The 20893-nt window shown below is 45.0% G+C and overlaps 1 protein-coding gene and 1 long non-coding RNA gene across 3 annotated transcripts in view; one reads left to right on the top strand and one right to left on the bottom strand.

Annotated features, from left to right (window-relative positions):
* The first annotated feature begins 204 nt into the window (after positions 1–204).
* GLI3 (GLI family zinc finger 3) overlaps positions 205–20893 on the top strand; it is a 269638-nt gene continuing 248949 nt past the window's right edge. Inside the window, exons 1-2 of one of the 2 annotated variants that reach the window (XM_077864117.1) lie at positions 205–334; positions 13677–13841. In XM_077864117.1, the coding sequence (XP_077720243.1) occupies positions 13718–13841 (124 nt within the window). In that variant the 5' untranslated portion in view covers positions 205–334; positions 13677–13717. Of the gene's footprint in view, positions 335–13676; positions 13842–20893 lie in introns of those variants that run through there. The other variant, XM_077864116.1, reaches the window with a different exon arrangement.
* LOC144293490 (uncharacterized) lies at positions 8196–8970 on the bottom strand. Its single transcript, XR_013360710.1, has 2 exons — positions 8732–8970; positions 8196–8379 (listed from the first exon to the last, which is right to left on the bottom strand). It is a non-coding gene; the product is annotated as an uncharacterized LOC144293490 (long non-coding RNA).

Below are 20893 nucleotides of genomic sequence, written 5' to 3'. Positions count from 1 at the left end.
GGGCCTGTGAGTCAGAAGGGATCGGATTACACGGTCCCTGAAACCGATGCCGGAGCTGCACGAGCGGGCGGGAGCGGGCAGGGGCAGCGCCACCGGCCCCGGCGCGCTCGCACACTCGCCCTCGCGCAGCCCCGCCGGCCCGGCCCGCCCGCCCCGCGCGCCCCGCGGCCGCCCGCGCCGCACCATGCCCGCCGAGGGCGCACCCCGCGCCCGGGCCCGCCGCTCGCCGTAGCCCGAGCCGCCCGCGGCCGCGCGGAGCCCGGAGCCGCCCGCCCCGCGCCCGGGACGCGGGTCTATGGGAAGTTCGGGGACTTGACAGCCGCCGCCGCCGCAGGTACGTCCCGCCCGAAGTTCTTTGTCTCGCGGGCCGGGCACCCTGCAGCCCGCTCCTGCGGCCGCGCCCGCCCCCGCCTCCGGGTGCAGACGGGGTCCCCGAGCGCGGGGGCCGGGAGGAGCTGCGCACGGCTGTCAGAGGCGCCCACTTCGGGAGAGCCCCCGGGCGGCGTCGCAGCGAGCCCTCCCTCCTCCTCCCCCTCCTCCTCCCCCTCCTCCTCCTCGGGGCGCCCCTGTGCCCAGCGCCCGAGGCGGCCCGCGGCGGCGCGCCCCAGACGGACCCGAGGACCTCCCGTCCCGCAGGGGGACGAAGTTGGCGGCGGCGGCGGCCCCCCGCGCCCCCGCGCCCCCCGCGCCCCGCGCCGCCCCCCTCGGGCCGGGGAGCCGGGTCCGCACGCAGCCCGCGCGGCCTCGGGAGGGCGGGGGTGCGGGGCGCGGATGCCGAGGGGCAAAGTGAAAGTTGGGCCGTCGGGGCAGGGGTTGGGAGGCTTTGATTTCTTTCCCTTTCCAGGCACAGCGCAAAAAAGAAAAGAGAAAGAAAAGCCAATAGAAAACAAAAGCACTAAAAGGCGTTAGGAGCTGCAGGGAGGGCGCGCGGGGGCGCGGGGCACCGTGGCCCGGTCCCGGCGGTTCGCCAGGCCGCGCGTCTGCAGAGCAGAGTGGGCAGGGACCGCTCCGCAGGGGACACTTACTTTCTGGAGTTGCAGAGGGGAAAACGGGCGGGAGGAAGTCGAGAGGGAATAAATATTTACCCCAAACTTGGAGAGTTTGTGAAGCGACTTTTAAGCAGATTGCCAGATGCCGAAGCGCCAGTGCACAGCCGGGCCTCGTATCCTTCCCTGAACTTTGTGCTCGGGTCGTGGGTCCTGCAGCTCCTGCAGGAGGTGCCCCCCCGCCCCCCGAGGAGGGGCCCGGGCGTGGGGGTGGGGGTGGGGGTGGGGGGCTGGCCCCGGGCGGCCCCCGCTGACCCCGCGTACTGAGAGGATGCAGGAGGCAGCGTCCTCACTATTCCTGCTGCCCCGACTTCTCCTACCCCGCGTAGATGCTGCTGGCCTTGGGTACAGTGCTTGTGGCCCTCTGCCAGTTTATATGTACATATATTTATGTAAAACATTTTCTCCCAGCTCTCTGCCAGCTGTTCCACATTTTCCAGCTGCCATTTCGGTTTGAAATGATGGACTGTCCGCATCTCCAAGTAAAAGAGCCCTTTAGTCAGAGGTCTGCAGGGCCGGCCGCTGTGCGAAGACCTGGGCAGTGCCACTAGCTGCACTGGTATTATTAGTTCTCCAAAAACCACCTTCTGCCCTCCTTTTCCTCTCCTTGTCCCCAGCTGGTCTCTCTAGAGCACTCCTCTGGAAATTCACAATAACGAGCCCCCCCCCCCCACCACCACACACACACCAAAATGTGATTTTGTACAAAATTTGGATGAGGCCGTTTTTGAGATCCCTGAGATGTGTGCCTGGTGGAAATAAATTAACTTTTGAAAAGAGTTCCAGCTTGAGTGCGTTGGGCATGGCTGGTGGGGGGCCTCCGCCGCGGCCAACTGAAATGATCTCATTTCAGGCAGGAACTATTCATCGTTTCCATGTTACACTTTTTACGTTGTTTGATGTCTTAGCACATTATAGGCTGAAATCTTCAAGAATTGGCCTAAAGTATTAATTTTGAGTATTTATGTAATTGTTCTGTAATTTGAATAGGTGCCTTATTGATGGATTCCTGTAATTATTTCATTTAGGTTTTAAATTAAAAATTAATAATAGCCTGACAGTTTCTTAATTACATGTGTCAAGATTATTTTGAAGGCAGAAAATGCTATGTTTTAAAGTAGTGAAACAACCTCAAAATCTCTTCATTTTTCCTAAAGCAGAACACCGGTTCAGTCGAGGGGCTGTATTAAAGCCATGGTGATTGGTCTTAACAATGTAAACTGTGTGAAGTATCTAAAGAATTTGTTTATGTTAGGAAATATTGGTCTTAATAACGTGGTACACGAACACTTTGGCCAGTTAGACTATAGTCAGACCTAAAACAAACATGAAATAACATTTAAATTAGTTGTAATAGCATACTCACGGGGAGAAGAGGGTTTATTTTATACTAAAAGCTATTTAATTAGAAACTCCCTGCCTAAGGGGAGATCCTTTCAGGGTATATAATTCTTAAAGTCAGCCTCGGGAAGCTTTGGTTTAAGATGCCTGAATGAGTCCAATGTGAGAGGTGTCTAGTGAAATTTCACACATGCAGAAGCACTTTACAAGGTATAGACTGCGTTATTATTCATAGGCTAGTTGGTCCAGCTTAGATACCCACCATTTCCCAGTACCTTTGACGTGCGTGTATTCCTTGATCGAGCCCTGATCCAAACACTCTTGCACTGTATGCCTAATTTGCAAAGGACTATAGACAGAAATGAGAAAATCCAGTACTGATGAAAAATGGCTCTGTTGAATTATTTCATTACTTATTTAATGAAAGAGTCATTAATTTATCAATTTGATGCCTGAGCCTAAAAGTTGGACTTTCCTTTGTTTCTTGGACCCTTTTCTTAATTACCTGCATGCTGCAAGGGTTTCAGACTTCCTCTGTGCTTAGGTCCTTCCCTGGATGTAAGGTATCCTGTTTGCTGAGGTTCCCCCTTCTCGCTCCCCCTGCCCCCCCCCCCCCCCCCCCCGCCCTTTTTTTTGAGGCTAGGGTTTGGGAGTTTAGGAAAGGAAACAATTTAATGATCATTGTTCCATGCACTCAACTTATATGGAGACGGTAATATGCTAAGAAAAACCAGTCTTGAAGGAAAAGTGAATCACTGAGTCATGAAATCCTCAAGAAAACCTTAGCAATGGAATGTTAATGCTTTTAGACTATAGTAGATTATCTTAAAAGTCAGACTTTTCTTCTTTATGCAATTGTTGTAAATCCCCAGCTAAAGAGTCCTTTGAAGGAGGTTTTAGTTTTGCTGGCATTCATATTCCATAGTCGGTCTGACTTGTTTTGGAAGATTCAAGAAATTTTCTGCCAACTTATATCATGAGGAGCAATCACAATGCTGAAATGACTAGAGAGGAAATGTGTGTTTGTGTGTGCGTGTGTGTATAAATTTAATTTGTTAAGCAAAATATTCCACTCTGATAATGACTTCAGGTTGTCTTTTCATTAAAGGCTAGTAGGGGAGGCTGCCCTTCACTTCATGTCATTTTTCCAGATGAAAATTGATTTGTTGGAGTTTCAAAGCAAATAAAGGGAGACAGAATAAACAACAACAGGGCAGGGGTACTGCTGCAAACTTTTTCAAGTACTTTCAGGGTATTTTTCATCTTTACTTTTATGTGATGGGCCTGTGAAATAGAGCTGTAGACTGGCGAAGACTTTAAATGAAATTTCACACTTTGATGATTTTTTTTAAACTTTGATATATTGACAGCAAAAGGAGCTGCAAAGCTTTTATATAACTTGAGCAGTAACGCCAAGCAGCAGTCAAACGTCTCTATGCATTTGTGTTTAACTGCAGAAGAAAAACATGTCCATGGGCAGTAGAGGTTCTTATCAACCCCCTAATCCCAGATCCCAGCAAACCTTGAGGGCATGCCTCAGATCTTGCTGAAATCACTGTAGACTCCCACAGTTTGCAGATTAAATATGCTATGTGTTCCTGGCTCCAACAACAGTTTTATGAGCTCACTAAGCTTCCTGTTTTAAGATCCTTTTCTTAAGTTTTTAGGAGCTGCTAAAGGCAATGCTGTCTGGAGTAAGTGGTGCTGTTAATTTAGAGACACTTTAGATATTTCATTTCGCTCTTTAAAAATTGCCCAAATTATCATTTGTAAATTGAAGGACTCGTTAGGCAGGGAAGAGGGAAGGGAGAGAGCCCTTTGAAAGAGATGGGATGTTAAACGTGAGCCTAAGTGCAAACTTCACGTGGTGTCTCAATTGTTCTAAGGCACTTTTTCCTTTGCCTTGCCTCTTAAAATTAGACTTTTTCCACTTGTAATTCGAAATGTACTATATTTTAGCGCCACACTTCTTGGTTACTCAGGTCCACTGTGAGGGTGTTTTTTTTTTTTTTTTTTTTAAAACGTGAAAGTGTTTTTTGTTCTGTGTGTGTATATTTCAACCGGACAGAATGTCCCAGAAAATCTATGGCTCTCTAAAGAAACTGAATGAACAAGCCATTACATAGTTAATAAGGTGGCATTGGAACATTCCAGCCCCCTCCTGAAAGGCAATATTGTGTTGAGGCGCCACATCTGCATGTGTAGTATCTATAGTTGTGTCCTCATAGATGGTGCTTTTGCATTTTGCATAAGAGTCATAATTACAAAAGAAAATACTTACATCATCGTCCAACAACATGTCATATAATTCCCAAGAGAACTCAGCCAATTTTGTGCTTAAAGGTTATTCAATGAATGAAATTGTGAAAGCCCATTTGTCAAAGTACTGCATGGTTCCTGTTAGTTTTCAAGCCTCAAATTCATTGTCTGCCCTGGCCCCACCATTAGTCATCACTGTATTAGTGCTGCCTTCAGGCCATGCTGCCCGGCACTTCTTCACACCATTAGAGCTTTGAAAGTGTACTCTGTCGACTTGTAGAATTACTGCTCTGATTTCCGCTTGGCTGGGTTTGAGGTAAGTCCCCTCCCTACCTTCTAGCTGACTGTAATCCTTGCTTTCTTTTAAAGCTTCTTTCCAGAGATTTAGGGGAGAACTTTCTTAAGGGCCCTGTTGGCATCATACTGTGGTTTTGTTGTGGCATGTACTGTACATATAAATTGTACCTGCAGTAAATTGGATTGATTGCTGGCCTGAAACAGCTTTGGGGCTTTTCTTTTCTTTTTCTTTTTTTGATGGGAGGGGGCAACAGTATGTGTGTATGAGAGAGAGAGAGAGACTGAGAAAGGAGTATGTTTTAAATGTAAGCATTTGATTGTATTTATTTGAGTAATTTTTATGCCATAAAATTAAATAGTGGGAGACAAATGTAATTTCATTTAAATCTCTGGTGGGATACCTTCAGACTACAGTGTGGGCTCTTCCTTGCTTATTTTCATTTGCACATTTTTAGCTTTGGCTACTTTGACTTTTTTTGAAGATTGCATAAAATACCTAACCATATTCCAGAGTGCTTTACATTATAAACTGTTGGTTTTTTACAGCAAGGGACTGCATACTCACAATTTGGATGCAAGCTAACTCTCAAATTGCAGTAATGAAGGCATGAGATGGTTAAACCATATTATTGATTTCATTCTGTGATATTTTTAAAAAGAATAATTCAGTCTCGAGAGTTACCTGTGTGTAGAGAAACTTCAGCCAGCCTCCTAAGAATGAAGCCTTAATGAACTCAGAGGAACAGAAATGTGAATGGAGTGGCCAGAAGTGTGGACCAGGTCATGCACCTCAGAACAGCATCTGCTGTTTGAACTGTGGATGTTCAAATGCAATTCCATACCCAAGCATTACTGGTGGGGGGCGGGGGGGGGTGCGGTTTGGTACAGTTTGCATTGGCAGTTTTGTACATGATTGGGGGTGCGGGGGTGCACACGCGAATGATAAGCTGAAGAATTCAGTCTGTGAATCAGCAAAGTTTATAGGCTCAGTGGACCAGGAAATGATTTGTACTGAATAAGACTTAATTGACAATCCTTAATGTTTTTTGAAAATTTGCTTTTAAAATTGCAGTTAAGAGTCAGGAATCAAAAGCTTAAAAAATTGGGATGCTAAAAGCATGATGAACACATCACACACAAACAAAAAATACATTAAGTCCCTTTGGGATAGCTCTAGGTGATTTTGACACCTAACAGGTATTACTGGTCTAGTATTTGTGGTGGCTTAAAAGCAAATTACTATTCAGAGGACATGCACTCTTAAGCTTAATTGTAGAAACATCCATGATCTTAGGAACCAAAAGTTATGTTAAGTAATAATTTTTAAATTTAGGAATAATTTTTAAATTTAGGACTCTTTTTTCTTCCAAAAATGTGCGAAAATTTTTAATTCCCATAAATCTCAGGGAAGTGAGACAGGGAACACCTTGGATCAGATATGATGTTTTTGTGATCTATGTGGGTTTAAGGGAAACACAGTTTTCATGAGCTTGGCTGATCTATAGGCTGATCTCTGACTTATAGATCCCATTTTGTGTCTGAGGATTGTCTGTCTCCAGCAAACCCACACAGAAAGTGGGGGTGCCAGCTTGCTCTGCATTCTTACTCATTGTTAACGGCACCTGCTTCCTGCAAAGCCTAACCAAAGTATAGTGGATGGCTTTTCACAGTTTTGCAAAACTCAGAAACGGTAACAAATATTAAATACTACTTTATACTCCCCTGGAATGTTTCTTGTAAAGTCCTCCTGGCAGCAGAGAAAGTCAGAGTAGCTGGTGATCTTTTGTTTTAAATATGGAAGACAGAAAAGTAAAACTGGCACACAAAATGACATTTGCGATTTTAACCATAATAGCAGTGATTACTTCATGTCAAAAAAGCTTTTCAGTGGTTGAAGTTAAATAAGTGGGTTTCTTAAAAGTTGAGATGTCATTAATTTACTAAAGCCAAATTCACTTAATCCATAGCCAGGCAGTTATTTCCCCTTAGAGTAATTCCATTCCTTTTTAGAGTAATTCCATTTTGGGATGTCTATCATGAATACTGCTCTTCTGAGGTTAGGAGTCCCTGAAGTGTAGGGAAGGAAGGCTGAAAACAATAGCCAGCAGGTTTGGGGAACCCTCTAGGCTACCAGAGACCACGTGTAGCAACTTGAACACATAGGGGCTTGCTCATTTGCAGTCCATGTTTTAGGTTTTCCTAATTAAGGAAAAAGTCAAATCATGCAGAAAGGTAAAATAATCGTACATTTAAAAATACCGTAATTAAAAATTCATGAAGATTTCATTAAGAACTTATGAAGTAGAGCTTCTTTTCTTGCAGGAAAAGAAAGCAGTGCAGACAGGGAAGAGTGAGGAAAGAAAAAGAAATGGTTGGAGGGTCACAGGTTCTGCATATGTAATGGATTTGAAGTTCAGAAAGCAAGTTGGAGCCCAAGGAAACAGCCACGCTACAAACCTGCAAGAGGGTTTCTATAATGTGTTTCTATGAAACCCACTGAAACGTTCTAAATTCCCTAGATTTTGCTTGTTGACACCCAGACCTTTTTTGACTTCCAGAATTGATCTAAAGTTACAATCCGCATTCGTGGGTGCTTCTTGATTTCTTTTTTCACTTCCCAAACGATTCGTTTTCATTGGAAACTGAGTTTTAATGCTAACAGGAAGGTATAGCTATTTAATAGGAATTTTGCCTAAACGTTTGCTCCAAGGGTAGCATCTTGAAGCAGCAGCAAATCTACTGGTAATAGAGTGTGAGAGAAATGTCACTCCTCAGTGATACAGGGGAGACCCCCTCAGAAATCCTCACACAGGCTGGTTCCTTTCTGGCTTTTTAAAACCTGAGCACATTAGGGAGATCATTCAGCTTATAAATATACAGGCAGGTGTAAGTAAATGTAATTTCTCTGGAGGAAAGCCTTATTCCACTTGAGCAATAGTTCCCTGAGCTGCACAGAATAATTTCTCACTTAAGGCCTAATCACGGTGCTGTTAAAAGCACCGCTCTGCCTACTGGAATGCCTTCTCTCTGCTCCCTCATTGGCAGGAGCTGTTTCAGCCTATCAGAAACGCATCAGGTTCCCAAATCAAGCTTTTAACTTAGGTTTTTTTTTTTTTTTTTTTTTTTTTTTTTTTTTTTTGCATCTTTACATGCATTAAGGGGAAAAAAAATGGAAGAGAATTACTGCCCAGGTTCAGGCAACTTAAAAATAAACCAACTGGATTAGGGAAATAAATTAATCTGCCGTTCACAAAGGATGCATTATCAGTTTATAACTACTGTTTCATTTCACCTTAGATTAGAAGGTCGCTGTATACAGTTCAAACATCTGACCTGCTGGCTTTAGCACTGGTGCTTTCTTGAAATGATTTGAACGGTTTTAAGTGTTGAAGAAACCCTGTTTGTCTGTGGATCCCAGGTTTCACTGCAGAGAGACCTGCCAGGGGAAAGGCTGAGTTTTTGCACGTGTTCCCAGAACCGTCGATTTTTTTTTTTTTCTTTCATGCTATTTACTACGTAAAGCCTCACGGTTGAACTTTGGAACTCCACGGAGCACCTCCCTCCCTGAGAGACAAGGAGATGTGTCTGCCCCTTAACCATTCGCGACACCTGAATCCGCTTAGGGCGGCTGGTGGAGGAGCGACGTTTGGGGGCCAGGTTCACGGGCGGGGAGTTAGAAGCGTGCTGAGTGGAGCCCACCCCCATCGGCTCCGCGAAGGCCTCCGGGGCTCCCCCAAGGTTTTATTACCGCGAGGCACACCGGGGTGGTGGGGTGCGCTGCGGAGTACCTGGAAGGTTGCACCGCCCCGGGTCAGCTGGGGGAGCAGCTGTGCAGGAGAGCGGGGCTGCGGCACCGCCCGGGGCCCGCTGGGGGGACGGCTGCCTGCGCCGACCACGGTGACCTCGGGGGCGGCTGCACCGCGCGCCCCGACGCCCCGACTCTTAGCGGTTCACAAAGGATGAACCGGGAGCAGGGCTGGCCGGTGCCTCGGGTGCGCGGAGGGCGCGGGAGGTCGCCCCGGGGACGCGAGGCCCGCAGCCTGCAGAATTCTGACAACAATGGGGACTCGGCTTTGCAGGGATGAAAGTTCCGTGCGGTTTGGTCTGTTTTTTTTTTTTTTTTTTTTTCCATTGCATTTCTAAAATGCTAGGGCCGCTTGAGGCTTTCTGGGTGACAGTGCGCTCCCAAACCTAGGTGCCCCCTGCAAGGACTGTCAGATTGCATCTGTTGGATTCTTTCTTTTTTTTTTTTTTTTTTAAGATTTTATTCATTAGAGAGAGAGAGAGAGAGAGAGAGAGGCAGAAACACAGGCAGAGGGAGAAGCAGGCTCCATGCACGGAGCCCAACGTGGGACTCGATCCCGGGACCCCGGCGTCACGCCCTGGGCCGAAAGCAGGCGCTACACCGCTGGGCCAAACAGGGATCCCCGGATCTGTTGGATTCTTTAGCCTTCGCTTGGGCTTGGTCGAGGGGCTCCTGCAAGCTTCAGATGCTTTCTTCTGTAGGAGGTTGATGCAAGCGCAGATTTAGAATGCAGCGAGGAGAGGACCCACCTGCAGGCAGGTTGCTAGTGGGCGAAGGGTTAGGTTTAACATAAGATCTGGAATTAATTGTGCCCCCGGTTTAGGCCTCCGGAAAATTGCAAAAAAGGTTCTGGGACAGTTGCGGGGATGGGGGGAAAAGCGATGAGTGCTTTCAGGAAGCAATTTTTACCCTTCCATTTACCTATGCAGCTTCAAGCTTTAGCAGGTCTGCACGAGGAGACTTGGCCTTGGTTGCATCCCCCCTACCCCCCCCCATACTCAAGCTGCTGGAACTCCCAATATCAGCTACAAATATATATATATATTTTTCAAAAGGCAAGGGCCTTGCCGACAAATCTTGCATGTGGTGTTGCAAGTGGTGGAAGGGGCTGAGGAACAGTGTGGAGTTCTAAGAAGAGGAACTGAGGTCGGGGGTGGAGGAAAGTCACCTTTCATTCATATCTAAAAACCAGTGGCATGTTTTCCTCAGAGAAAAATCTTTGAAGTGAAGCAGAACTGAAAAGTTTTCCGTGCAACTTATGTTCTAAATACATTAGGCTTGATCACTTAAGAAATTCCAGGTTTTAAAAATAGTACGGTGGGCCCCTGTTGTGGTTGTGTGTGTGTTTTAAGATTCCATGAGGAATCTTTCCTGGTCACTTCTGTACCTGTCGCCTTCATGTATCAAATCAGGACTGAGTTTCTAAACTCAGCTCCATGTCCCGTGAAGATAACTGCCTGCACAGGCCCTTGCCTGCTAACTCTTCATGCCTAGTTTTGATGAGGTGTGAGAGCCTAGAATGTTAAAACTCTCCCCTTTCTAACTGACAGGGACAAAGTTGTGTTTTTATCAGTAAAATAAGCTGATATAATTTATAGGGATATACAGGAAGCAGATGTCTTAGCTTGGCAAGTTGCCATTTTTACAGCCCTGTTCCAAGCATAAACCACACTTTTAAATAATTAGTTACTAACTAATGAGATCCAAAAATAAGTTGTCAAAATACAAGAAGGGGATAGATTCTTGAGTGACCAAGGGCCTGGTTTTTTAAAAAACCATTTCGAACAGGGGGAGGGGGTAGGAATTAGTATTCTCTAAAACCATTAATTAGTGCAATTTTAGTCCATGCCTGGGGCTTTACCTCTCCTCACGTGAGCCTCTCTCTCTGGTGATGAGTATTTGGAGGGTTTATTGCTTTGTTAAAACACAGTCCTTTGCTTGGGGGAAAAACCAACAACTCCACAAAACCCAAGTTTGTCAGGGAACTTTGGTGACTTGTCACCTCACTACTGTTAATTAGCTCCCTGAAACTTCTTAGCCAGGAAGGGATCCCATCTCTTTTTCTTTTTTCTGGTCCATTGGCTTGTTTCCATGAGCAGCTTTAACTTAGCAAAGTCCATCCAAATTTGACCAATAAAACCGTATGTGGGTTTTGAGGGAAACAATGGTAGTAAATGCCTGTTTATCCAAAATGGTTGCGAATGGAGTGTTTTGGTTAAATATTCCTGTTAAAGCTGTTAGTTTTTGTATAAAGTGTCAGTTTTCAAAGAGATACGGGATGTAAAAGAAAAGATGTGTAGCGAAATCGGTGGTGACTAACACTGTAGACACCGCAGAACTGTCCTGGTCACTGGGTCATCTCAGGATCGTTTATTTACTCAGTGAACATTCTTATGTCTGAGACGCTAGGAAGATGTAGCTGGTGCTTGTCTTCATGGAGCTTAGGATCTGGGGGGTGGGGGTGGGGGTGGGGGGAGATGGCCACGAGGCCTTTCAGTAAAGATTCCGAAAGAGGATTTATTATTGTGATGGGTGCTGGGAAAGGCTCATGGCAGGCTGTTGAAATTCAGTACTCTGGGGTGCCATTCATTTATTACTTCATCAGGTCAGCAAACACTTAAATGGGTTTATCTGTTGCACTGGATACATACGGGTCGGCAGAAATGTGTGGAACAGTTTTCTGCAAGCCCTGGTGAGCCTGATGATCACCAATGCTGGCCAAAATAAAGGATCCGTGTGCTACCTCGGAGACATCAGGGACTGGAGCTGGGAATCGGAATGTCTTGCAGGCACTGTCGCCAGGCTGATCCAGGTGGCTCTCTGTACCACCTTGGGAGTCAGTGCCCTGGACTGGGTTGAACTCTTCTTGTGGCCTACTTGAAAAGATGGGTATCTACGTCAGTTCTGGGGAGGGGAGCATTCCAAAAAATTAGAATCGTTCTGAGATTGTTAGAGCAAAAAGAGACTGTCGAAAAATCTCTCCTTCAGGGATTCTCTGTCTGGGTTCAGGGAAGATCTTGGAGGGCTTGTGATCCCTTACAAATCAAATGTACACTCTTCGGTGTGTGTTTCAGGGTATTTTTCTGGGAGGGGGATCCATAACTTTCAATGTAATCTTAAAGAGGACTGTACCCAGGGCACCTGGGTGGCTCAGTGGCTGAGCATGTGCCTTTGGCTCAGGGTGTGATCCTGGGGTCGGGGATCGAGTCCCACGTCGGGCTCCCTGCATGGAGCCTGCTTCTCCCTCTGCCTCTCTCTCTCTCTCTCTCTCTCTCTCTCTCTGTGTCTCTCATGAATAAATAAATGAAATCTTAAAAAAAAAAAAAAGAGAGAGTACTGTAACCACCTTCCCCCAAGGTTCAGTCCCAAGTCCCAGGTTGTGATGTGTCCTTGGCAGATGAGGAAATGAATGTGGGGTGACTCCGGGGGGCGCCATTCCAGTAGTAGCCTCTACAGAGGCTCTGGCCTCTGGACTAGCGCCTGGTAACAGCCCAGAGAAAGGAAGTTCTGCAGCTCCTTGGCCGAGGTACTTTGTTAGGCCTCTTTGATGGATGTTTCTGAATTTGGAGTGGATCTCACAATTGATATGTAAATTTAGCTCAATGCTGCTTCCCCCCCCCCCCTTTTTTATTCTAGAAAAGCTGTTCTTAAATAACTTGTGTGTTTTACAATGAATGGCAGTGGATAATCAAGGGGAAAGAATGGAAGTTTAGCAGAAGAGGTGGTGCTCTAGTGCCCTGCAGCCTCTGGATCTTAAGCTTTTCTAGTTACTTCAATTCCAGATCAAGGGGAGAATTTCTCATACAATAAAGAAAGAACTTGCAATTGCCTTGCAAATTTGAGTTAAGGATGACTAAAAAGATTTCAAGGTATCTTAGCCCTTTTAGAGGGTTAAGCAGTTGCTTATTTTATTTCACTAATCGTGGTTTTGATTGAACGTGGTGGTGCCTGCTACATGTGGAACTTGGGCAGATGACTTGATAGAAGAAATGCCCACCACGAGTGTTGCAATCTAGGCAGCTTGTGGAAAACATGCTGGAGAGGACACTTGTCATCTTTTCTTATATTATTTATAGATGCAGCTCATGACTGAAAAAGAAAAACCACAAAAACAAACAAGAACCAAAGAGAGGAAAATTGATGATGAGTTAGGACAATTATCACATGAATGAAGCCAATGAAAGAGGACCAACTGCGCCTTTAACCGGGTTTTAGTATTCCTAAAGGGGTCCTAATGATTTTTTGACTTCTCCTGTGGGATCCAGAGCATGTTGTTCTGTTGCCTTTGTTGGTTTTAAAAATGCAGCACAAATCAATGGAAACGTCCTCATGTTTTAAGAAAGCTTAAAGAGTACAGTTTACCTCAGTGAATTAGGATGGGGGGGCAGTATTGCAATTCAGATACCTTGGCCCAAATTACCCTCTGCTTCTCAACTTTTGAGTAGGGCTTGGTTTTGAGAAGTGGTCATGCTCTCTAAAACCTCTGATTAATACTTAAAAACCTTCCCCTTCTTTGGAAAGTTGTCACAATGCCCCTTCCTTATATGTGTCCACCTGAAGACACATTTGTAGATGTGGCATAAAAAAAAAAGTAATGTGACATTTGAGTTTCACACCGTAAACACAGCTGAAAATTGAGATCTTTAGATCCCACTTAATAAGAAATGCTCAGTAGGAATTTGGAGGAAAGTCTCACATTATGGATGGTGCCCTCCTTTCGCCTTTGGCAGATGTAGACAGAATTTGACTGGCTTGGTATTACCACTTGGAGGTATTTTTTCCAGAAAATTTGTGGGCAGGGGTTTTCCAGATTTTGAACCCACTGAAACCCTAGGCACGTCCTCAAGGGACAGGTGAAGTGGGTTTTCAAGTGAGATTTTTTCCCCCCACTCTTCCTGGAAGCTGATGGCACCATTGTTTTGTTTTAGGCGTTTCTGGTAGCAGAGAGCTGAAGTAATGAGAAAGCATCATGGAGGCCCAGAACCACAGCTCCACGACCACTGAGAAGAAGAAAGTGGACACTTCCATAGTGAAATGCTCCTCGAGAACAGATGTCAGCGAGAAAGCGGTGGCCTCCAGCACCACTTCCAATGGTGAGCAGCCACTGGGATCCCCAGCAGCCAAGCCTACAGTCATTTCCATGTTCTCTGCATTCCTTGTGCATTGAACATTTGCACCTGGACCAGGGTTTATTCCTTTAGAGGCTAAAGAAAGCAAAAGGAGGTGGAGAGCGAGGTGGTGGGGGGTGGTTTGCGGGATGGGCAGGCTTTAGTAATCTCTATTTTGGCACTGAAACTACATGTTTTCTTCCAAATTTCCTAATTTGAGATGTAAATGTGATAGGTTATTTATTATAGGAAGTTCCTGTTGTGGCATTTTGGAAATCATCTTGATTAGTCTGGCAGGAATTCAAAATACTTTGCATTTCACATGGAAAGTCTACACTAGTTGGAATAATTAGTTATTGGTTATTACAAAAGACACAAAAGTTGCCTTGTCAAGATGTGGTGAGAGGATCCCCCCACCTCCCCGCCAATTCTATGTAGTTCATTCAAAAGGATTTTAAAAGTCGTTAATGGTTGGACGTCAAGGTAACACTGGTGTCTGAGATGCAGGTTTTGCTGTTGGCTTATAAAAATGGATTTAATTGTGTTCACAGATGACACATAGCTGCTGTTTCTGCGCGCTGTATTTTTAAATATATTTTAAGCGCAATGTCGAGAGGCATTTTAATGCAACCATGGAGCACTGCAAACAAATTCTGGAGCCCCCCCCCCCCCCCCCGCCCCGCTCTGGAAAAAAACAGACCGAATAGGTTAATGGTGACCGCTTCCTTTTCCCACTTATATACTCTTTGGGCATTTGGTGCCTTTGCTTTTTGTGGGTTTTGTGGCCTCCCCAGATGCCCCGCATTGCACTCCACTTTTCCATTTTTCTGTGTGCCCTTGAGAAGAATGAGCTGGTCTTTTCTCCTGCTTTTTGGGCACTGCAGATCTGGGCACATTGACTTGCATGGGCCAACCGTAGGGGATTTTATTTTATTTCATTTCATTTTATTATTTTTTCCAAGAAAGATCTTAGTAGATTGATCTACAATTTTTTTTTGGTGGGGGGATTACTTTGGAAGGTGACTGCTGCTCAGATCTTTAGACTCTGAAGGGGGAGATCCAGTAAACAAAGCTGCACCTTCCTTCCTGACTGTGGCACCATCTGAGTGGACACCAAGGAGCCTGGCCCCTGCTCCCCGTACCCATTCCTGTCCACGGCTCTTCTTCCTGGATGTCACGGGTGTGCGTGGCCTGCTTGGCTGGGCCACAGGAGGGGCCGGCGTTAAATCTGCTGCTAAGGAGTCCAGTTTTGAATTGGTCCTTAGGGACATATATTTATGTCTGAGTTAAAATAATGAATTTACATACATAGGGAAATTTGTCCGTATTTCTCCGTTTATTTGTGGTATTTAAAGTCAGGACTGGATCTTATTTTGATTGAGCTGGATATTTGTGTTATGCATCCAGTGTGGTTACAGAAGACTTGTTTTTCTCCTTAAAAAACATCATGTGACCCTTGTTTCTTTCCTAAGTCAGACAAATTTTCTTATTTCAGAAATAGAATTAAAAAAAAAAAGAAATAGAATCAGTAGGTGCAGGGTGAGTTGTTCCATCGTTTTAAATCGTGATTGTGTAGGAATAAGCTCTTTCTGGGCATCATGCTTGGTGAAACCTCAACCTTTGGTTATCTTTACAGCTTGGGTGTGCAGGAGTGTGTGAGGGTGTGCGGAAGCGCGTGGGCATGTGTGCGCGTGAGTGTCAAGGAGCGTGCACGTGGGTGTGTGAGAATAGGTGAGAAGGAGCAGGAGTTGGCAGATGAGCCGCAGCGCGTGGACCTTCAGTGAGGCACCGTCCTTTGAGAATTTGAGCAGTGACACACGCATGGTCGGTCTGTCTGTCCATCTATCCGTGTGATCGTGCTGCTGTTCCCGCCTCTCCCACACGTGCCCGGCAGGGTTTCGGAGCCACTGTGTTGGGCTTGAGCCACACTGGCCACGAGTTCCTCTCGTGAACCTGTTTAGGGTGATTAAGAACCAGCCCGGTGGGAGCCCAGCAGCCGCTCAAGAACATTAGCCAGGGAAGGAGCCGTCGGGGGTCACCGACTTGGTACCAGCGTCCGAAGTCATCACAGGTCCTGAACCAACGCCACTGGCTTCCTGCCCCGTCGGCCTGCATCCTGGAAGCTTCCCGGACGGGTGTAAAACCTGTCCTGTGGGGGGCAAATGCTCATTAGTCGGGTTTGCAGGGCGCAGGCCCCAGGGAGAGCTGTCCTGGTAATCCTGCCAGCTCTGACTGTTTTGCCAGTGTTCCTCTCTCTTTTAAGGGCTTTAGTAACTTTTTATCTTTATTAACTTTAATCTTTTTATCTTGGGATAATAGAAAGGCCCAACCAGGTAAAAGCAAAAAATGGAAGTGGCGTTTGTATGCATGGATTGCAATTCTGGAAGGTTCCAGGAAAACCAGAAGACAAATTTAAAGACAGGAACAAAACCCTTTTTTTTGTGATTGCTTTGAGTAAGCAATGGTAATAATTATAGGTAAGATCCTTTTCCCGGGCTCCTCTGCGCGTTTTACCTCCCTAGTTCAGAGCCTCTTTGTAGCCCCAGGATCGTGCTCTGGGGGCTGGAATGACCCAGCCTCTTTTTTGTTCTGCACGCTCCTACCTGGTCTCACGCTTCCCTCCACACTTAGCTGTGGTCATGCAGCCAGTCCGGGGGCTTTGGTCTGGGTTTGGTTTGGGTTTTAGAGGTCATGGGGCTGCTTGCGTGCTGTGTATGTGCTGGCAGGTGGCTGTCATTGCCATGGTCATTTGTTCTTTCCTCTGCTCTGCCTCCTTTTCTCTCTTTTCTCTTTGCAAACATTTCAGAGGCGTCAGATACCTGCACTGAAGCCATTCACAAAAAAGAACTTAAAATCATTTGGATCCTACCATAGACAGTAGTGAATGCTGCCGTCCAGGGGTGTTCTTGCACTTTCTTTACCAGGCTCTGAAATTCAGGGATTTGTCAATGGACGGTGAGAGATCAGTTTAGCATCAAGGACCACACTGATGTCGTAGGTGCCTTTTTTTTCCCCTCTCGTCTACATTTCATGATTAAAATAAAATAAAACAAGCAAACAAAAAAGTTTTGTTTTTGGTGCTGTTAGGTTGACTTAATTAACTTTTCCAGCCATTATGTGCTACAATTTGCGCCCGATTGTGAGCCTTCCAGCCAGACCACGCACATTCCACTGCATGTCCTTACAGATCTGTTTTCTTAGTTTTCTCAGCTGAGTATCTCGTCCTAGCAGAGCATTCATCCAGAGTTTTGTTTAAACACACACATTCACACAACCCAAATGTATGGTTCAAAACCTGAACAGCCTTCCAAATGAGCATTTGACTCTTAACACTGAAATTTGAAATGACCCAAGTGGAAAACTGTCCTGAGTCTCGAATGGGGGGCCGGGGGGGAGACAATCCACATTTGATTTTTGTAGCATTTAAGAACTGGTTTCAACACACAGAGCGTTTGGTATTCTTACCCAGGAACCACAATGTGTGTTTCACGTGCCACAGTTGGATTTTAAGCTTTCAGGGTTATTTAGTAAACGCAAATGACAGAAGAAAAGACTTTTCAGTTCTCTGAATTTTTGTTGACGGCAATTGTGAGTGAAGGATTATTTTTGGCATCTAATATATTGCACATATACAGCGAACGCTCGCATATTAGGAACCATTGTTTACTTAAAAACCTCCAAATGTGTTAATGTGTTAGCGCCACGATAAAATTCCTGAATAGTCTGTTTGTTGCTGGTATGGATTCATCGCTTTCGAAGCTGCATGTTATGTTTTGTAAATAGTAAATGGTTTTTAATCCAAATATTCCAGTGTTTTAAACGTTATCCTTATCCTGTAACATTTCCTTCCAAGACTTGCAAGTACTGACTTTTCAGTTTGAAGTGTTTTATGTCATTTTTGGCCCATGATGATTTTTTTTTTAAAGGAGTAATCTGATATCTCTTATTAACCTACTACTCTGCTTTAAAAAAAAAGAAAGAAAAAAGTCACTAATAATGAACGTATGTAGGCCGTGGTCTTGGAGATCTTTTATTGGCTCTGATGGTTATTGGGAACATACCTTAAGTGATAGAAAGCAGATATTATTATCCTCATGGTGATGCAATGTGAAACCAAAATTGATAGATTAAATAATGGAGAGGAAGTTCTCTGTTCACTCTTGTTTCTTTAAAAAGGAAGGGCTTGGTTCTCTGCTTAAAAACAAAAACAAAGCCCCTCTTAAAAGTCTGTAAGGGGAGAGTGTTGTGGTCTGCAAATATGAAAGGAGATAACTTTTTTTAACTTTAACCTTTGGTTGCTCCCTGGCCTTGGGATTTTCTTTCCAGCTCTCCAATAACCCATCAGCACATCATGGTAGCGGTTGGTCTCCTGGCTGGGCGTAAGGTGGCTCATTCAGTTTTGTTGGCGATTTAGAATTCATTGGCTCTTCTCCACCATGAGCTCTTGTCGCCTTGACTTTTTTTTTTTTTTAAGAGTAAGAGACGATGTACTTAATTCTGCTCAGAAGCAGGTAAGTGCTTTGTGCCATATAGACAGTAGATTGTAAGTTTTAGGTTTCCTGTGCCTTTAGATGTTTAAGTCCCCCCCCCCCGCCCGCCTTTTCTTTCTTGGACACAGTTTGTTTCCTAGCACATGACAGATGGATAGGAAGGGCTGTCAGATAAAATGGATTTCAAATTACAGGACGTTGGTTCGGAAAACCCACCAGGTTTTGTGATGTGAAGGCTTGGACTCAGTTCTGGCACCAGGACTAGACTAGATGTGTGAGTGCAGGCAAATTAATTTCTCAAAGTCTCAGTTTCCTCATCTGTTTAGCGAGAAAGTAATGAGACCCACTTCACGGGATCCTTAGGGGATTAAGTGAGGCAGAGCCTGTACCCTTCTATAAGCACCACACGCAAGTCCTAAGAGCTGAGCAACGTCAGCACTCGTTATGGGACACATGGATGAGTTAAATGTCATGAATCCAAAACAAAAGGATTGTGTTTTCTTGAAAATATACATAGGTTTTGAAATTAAAGGAAAAATGTTTGGTAAAAGTAATTTTGAATTTGCTGGACTCTGAAAAGTAGTTCAAGATGTTTCGCAAATCCTGAATGTGACCAAGTTTGCGCATCTTAAGGAGGGATGGATTAACAGACTTTGTAACTTTCTGCTGAATGCCTTCTTAAGCCAGAAAATTGGGAAAATAATTTTGGGAAAATTTATTTTGATTTTTTTTTGAAGACTACCACTGATTATGTGGCTTAGCAAAAGAAACAGCATGCCCATGTCATTTTCCTTGGTTCTTTTTTCTGGGGCAAAGTGTTCCTTATTTATGAGGTGGTTTGTGTTGTATTAGAGTTAGATTTTATGCTTTTTAAAGGAGTGCCCACCTTTTTAAACCGAGTAACTAATGATGGATAATCTGATTCTCAGAAGAGCCCTGGCTCTCTCGTGCTCCACACTCGTGCGTCCCTGCACCCGGCAACCTCTGATTCTTATTTTGGCTGAGTATATCACCTTTCCTGCAGTCACCCAGGCTTGAAACCGCACCGTCACCTCTGACCCCTCCGTCTCTCCTGCTTCCCACATCCTACCAGTTTTGAAGTCCTGATAGATTTTCCTCTGTGATTATTCACCCCCGTGTCCCTTCAGGCCACCCTACTGTGCTGTGCTATTTAAAACCTACTCCCTCATGCCTAGACAGTTAAAGTAACCTTCTATCCAATCACCTTGCCTTTGGTCTCCGCTCTTCTCATTTGTGGGACTCCTTCCTGCCAAATTAATCTTTTTATGGTTCTGCTTATGCCACGCCCCTCCTCTCGAACCCTCCATGGTTCCCAGCTACGTATAGAAGACCGTTCAAGATCCTTTGAGTAACATTTAGGTATCTTCTGAAATCTGACCTCAGTCTGACTTTCCAGTCTGATGTGACGCTACCATACTTTCCCATCTGTAACCCATATTTTCGCTAAATTGAAGGGCTCTTTGCTTTCATTTATGTTGCTCTGCCATAGAATGAATGTAAATTCTTCTCAAATGGGGCTGTGTCCTCAGTCTCTTTCTCTCCATAAGGCCTTGTGTCCTTTGGGAACTACCTAGTAGCACTTGGGTGTTTGTTTTGTTTTGTTTTTGGTATTGTATTTATTATTTTCATTAAAAGGTTCTATTTTAGAGGGGTTTTAGTTTTACAGGGAAATTGAGCAGAAAGTACAGAGAGTTCCCGTACACCCCCTCACCTCCTAGATTCCCCTATAATTAACATCTTACATGAGGGTGGTACATTTGTTAAAACCGATGAACCAATATTGGCACCCTGTTATTAACTAAAGTCCGAAGTTTTCATTAGGTTCCACTCCTTGTGTTGTACGTTTGGCAGGCTTGGACAAATGTATAATGACGCGTAGCCACCATGACAGTATCGTACACAATAGTGTCACTGCCCTAAAAATCCTCTGTGTTGCACTCATCTCTCTCCTCTCCATAATACTTAATTTTTACCTTTTAGTTAAAACTTTTTTTTTTAATTTAAATTTTTGTTGGTTAACACACAGTGCCGCCGTATTGGCTTCAGGAGTAGAATGCAGTGATTCATCACTTACATATAGCACCTGGTACTCATCACAACAGGTGCCCTCCGTCATGCCCATCCCCCATCCTGCTCATCCCCCACCCACCTCCCTCCATCAACCCTCAGTGTGTTCTCTGTTGTTGAGAGTCTCTTATGGCTTGTTTCCCCACCCTTTCCCCCCATTCCCCTATGTTCATCTGTTCTATTTCTTAAATTCCACACATGAGATCCTATGGTATCTGTCTTTCGCTGATTGACGTATTTCACCCGGCATAATACTGTCCAGCTCAATTCACGTTGTTGCAAATGGCTTCGTTCATTTTGGTGGCTAATACCGCTTCATTCTTTTTGATGGCTGAGTGATATTCCACTGTGTGTGTGTGGGTGTGTGCACACGTGCATGTGTGTGTATACACACCACATCTTCTTTATCCGTTCGTTAGTCAATGGACATTTGGGCTTTCTCCAGTTTGGCTATTGTTG

Source organism: Canis aureus, chromosome 21 (genome assembly GCF_053574225.1).
Source record: "Canis aureus isolate CA01 chromosome 21, VMU_Caureus_v.1.0, whole genome shotgun sequence".
Lineage (NCBI taxonomy): Eukaryota > Metazoa > Chordata > Mammalia > Carnivora > Canidae > Canis > Canis aureus.
The sequence above is the reverse complement of the archived record's forward strand: the minus strand, read 5'-3'. Positions and strand labels throughout refer to the sequence as shown.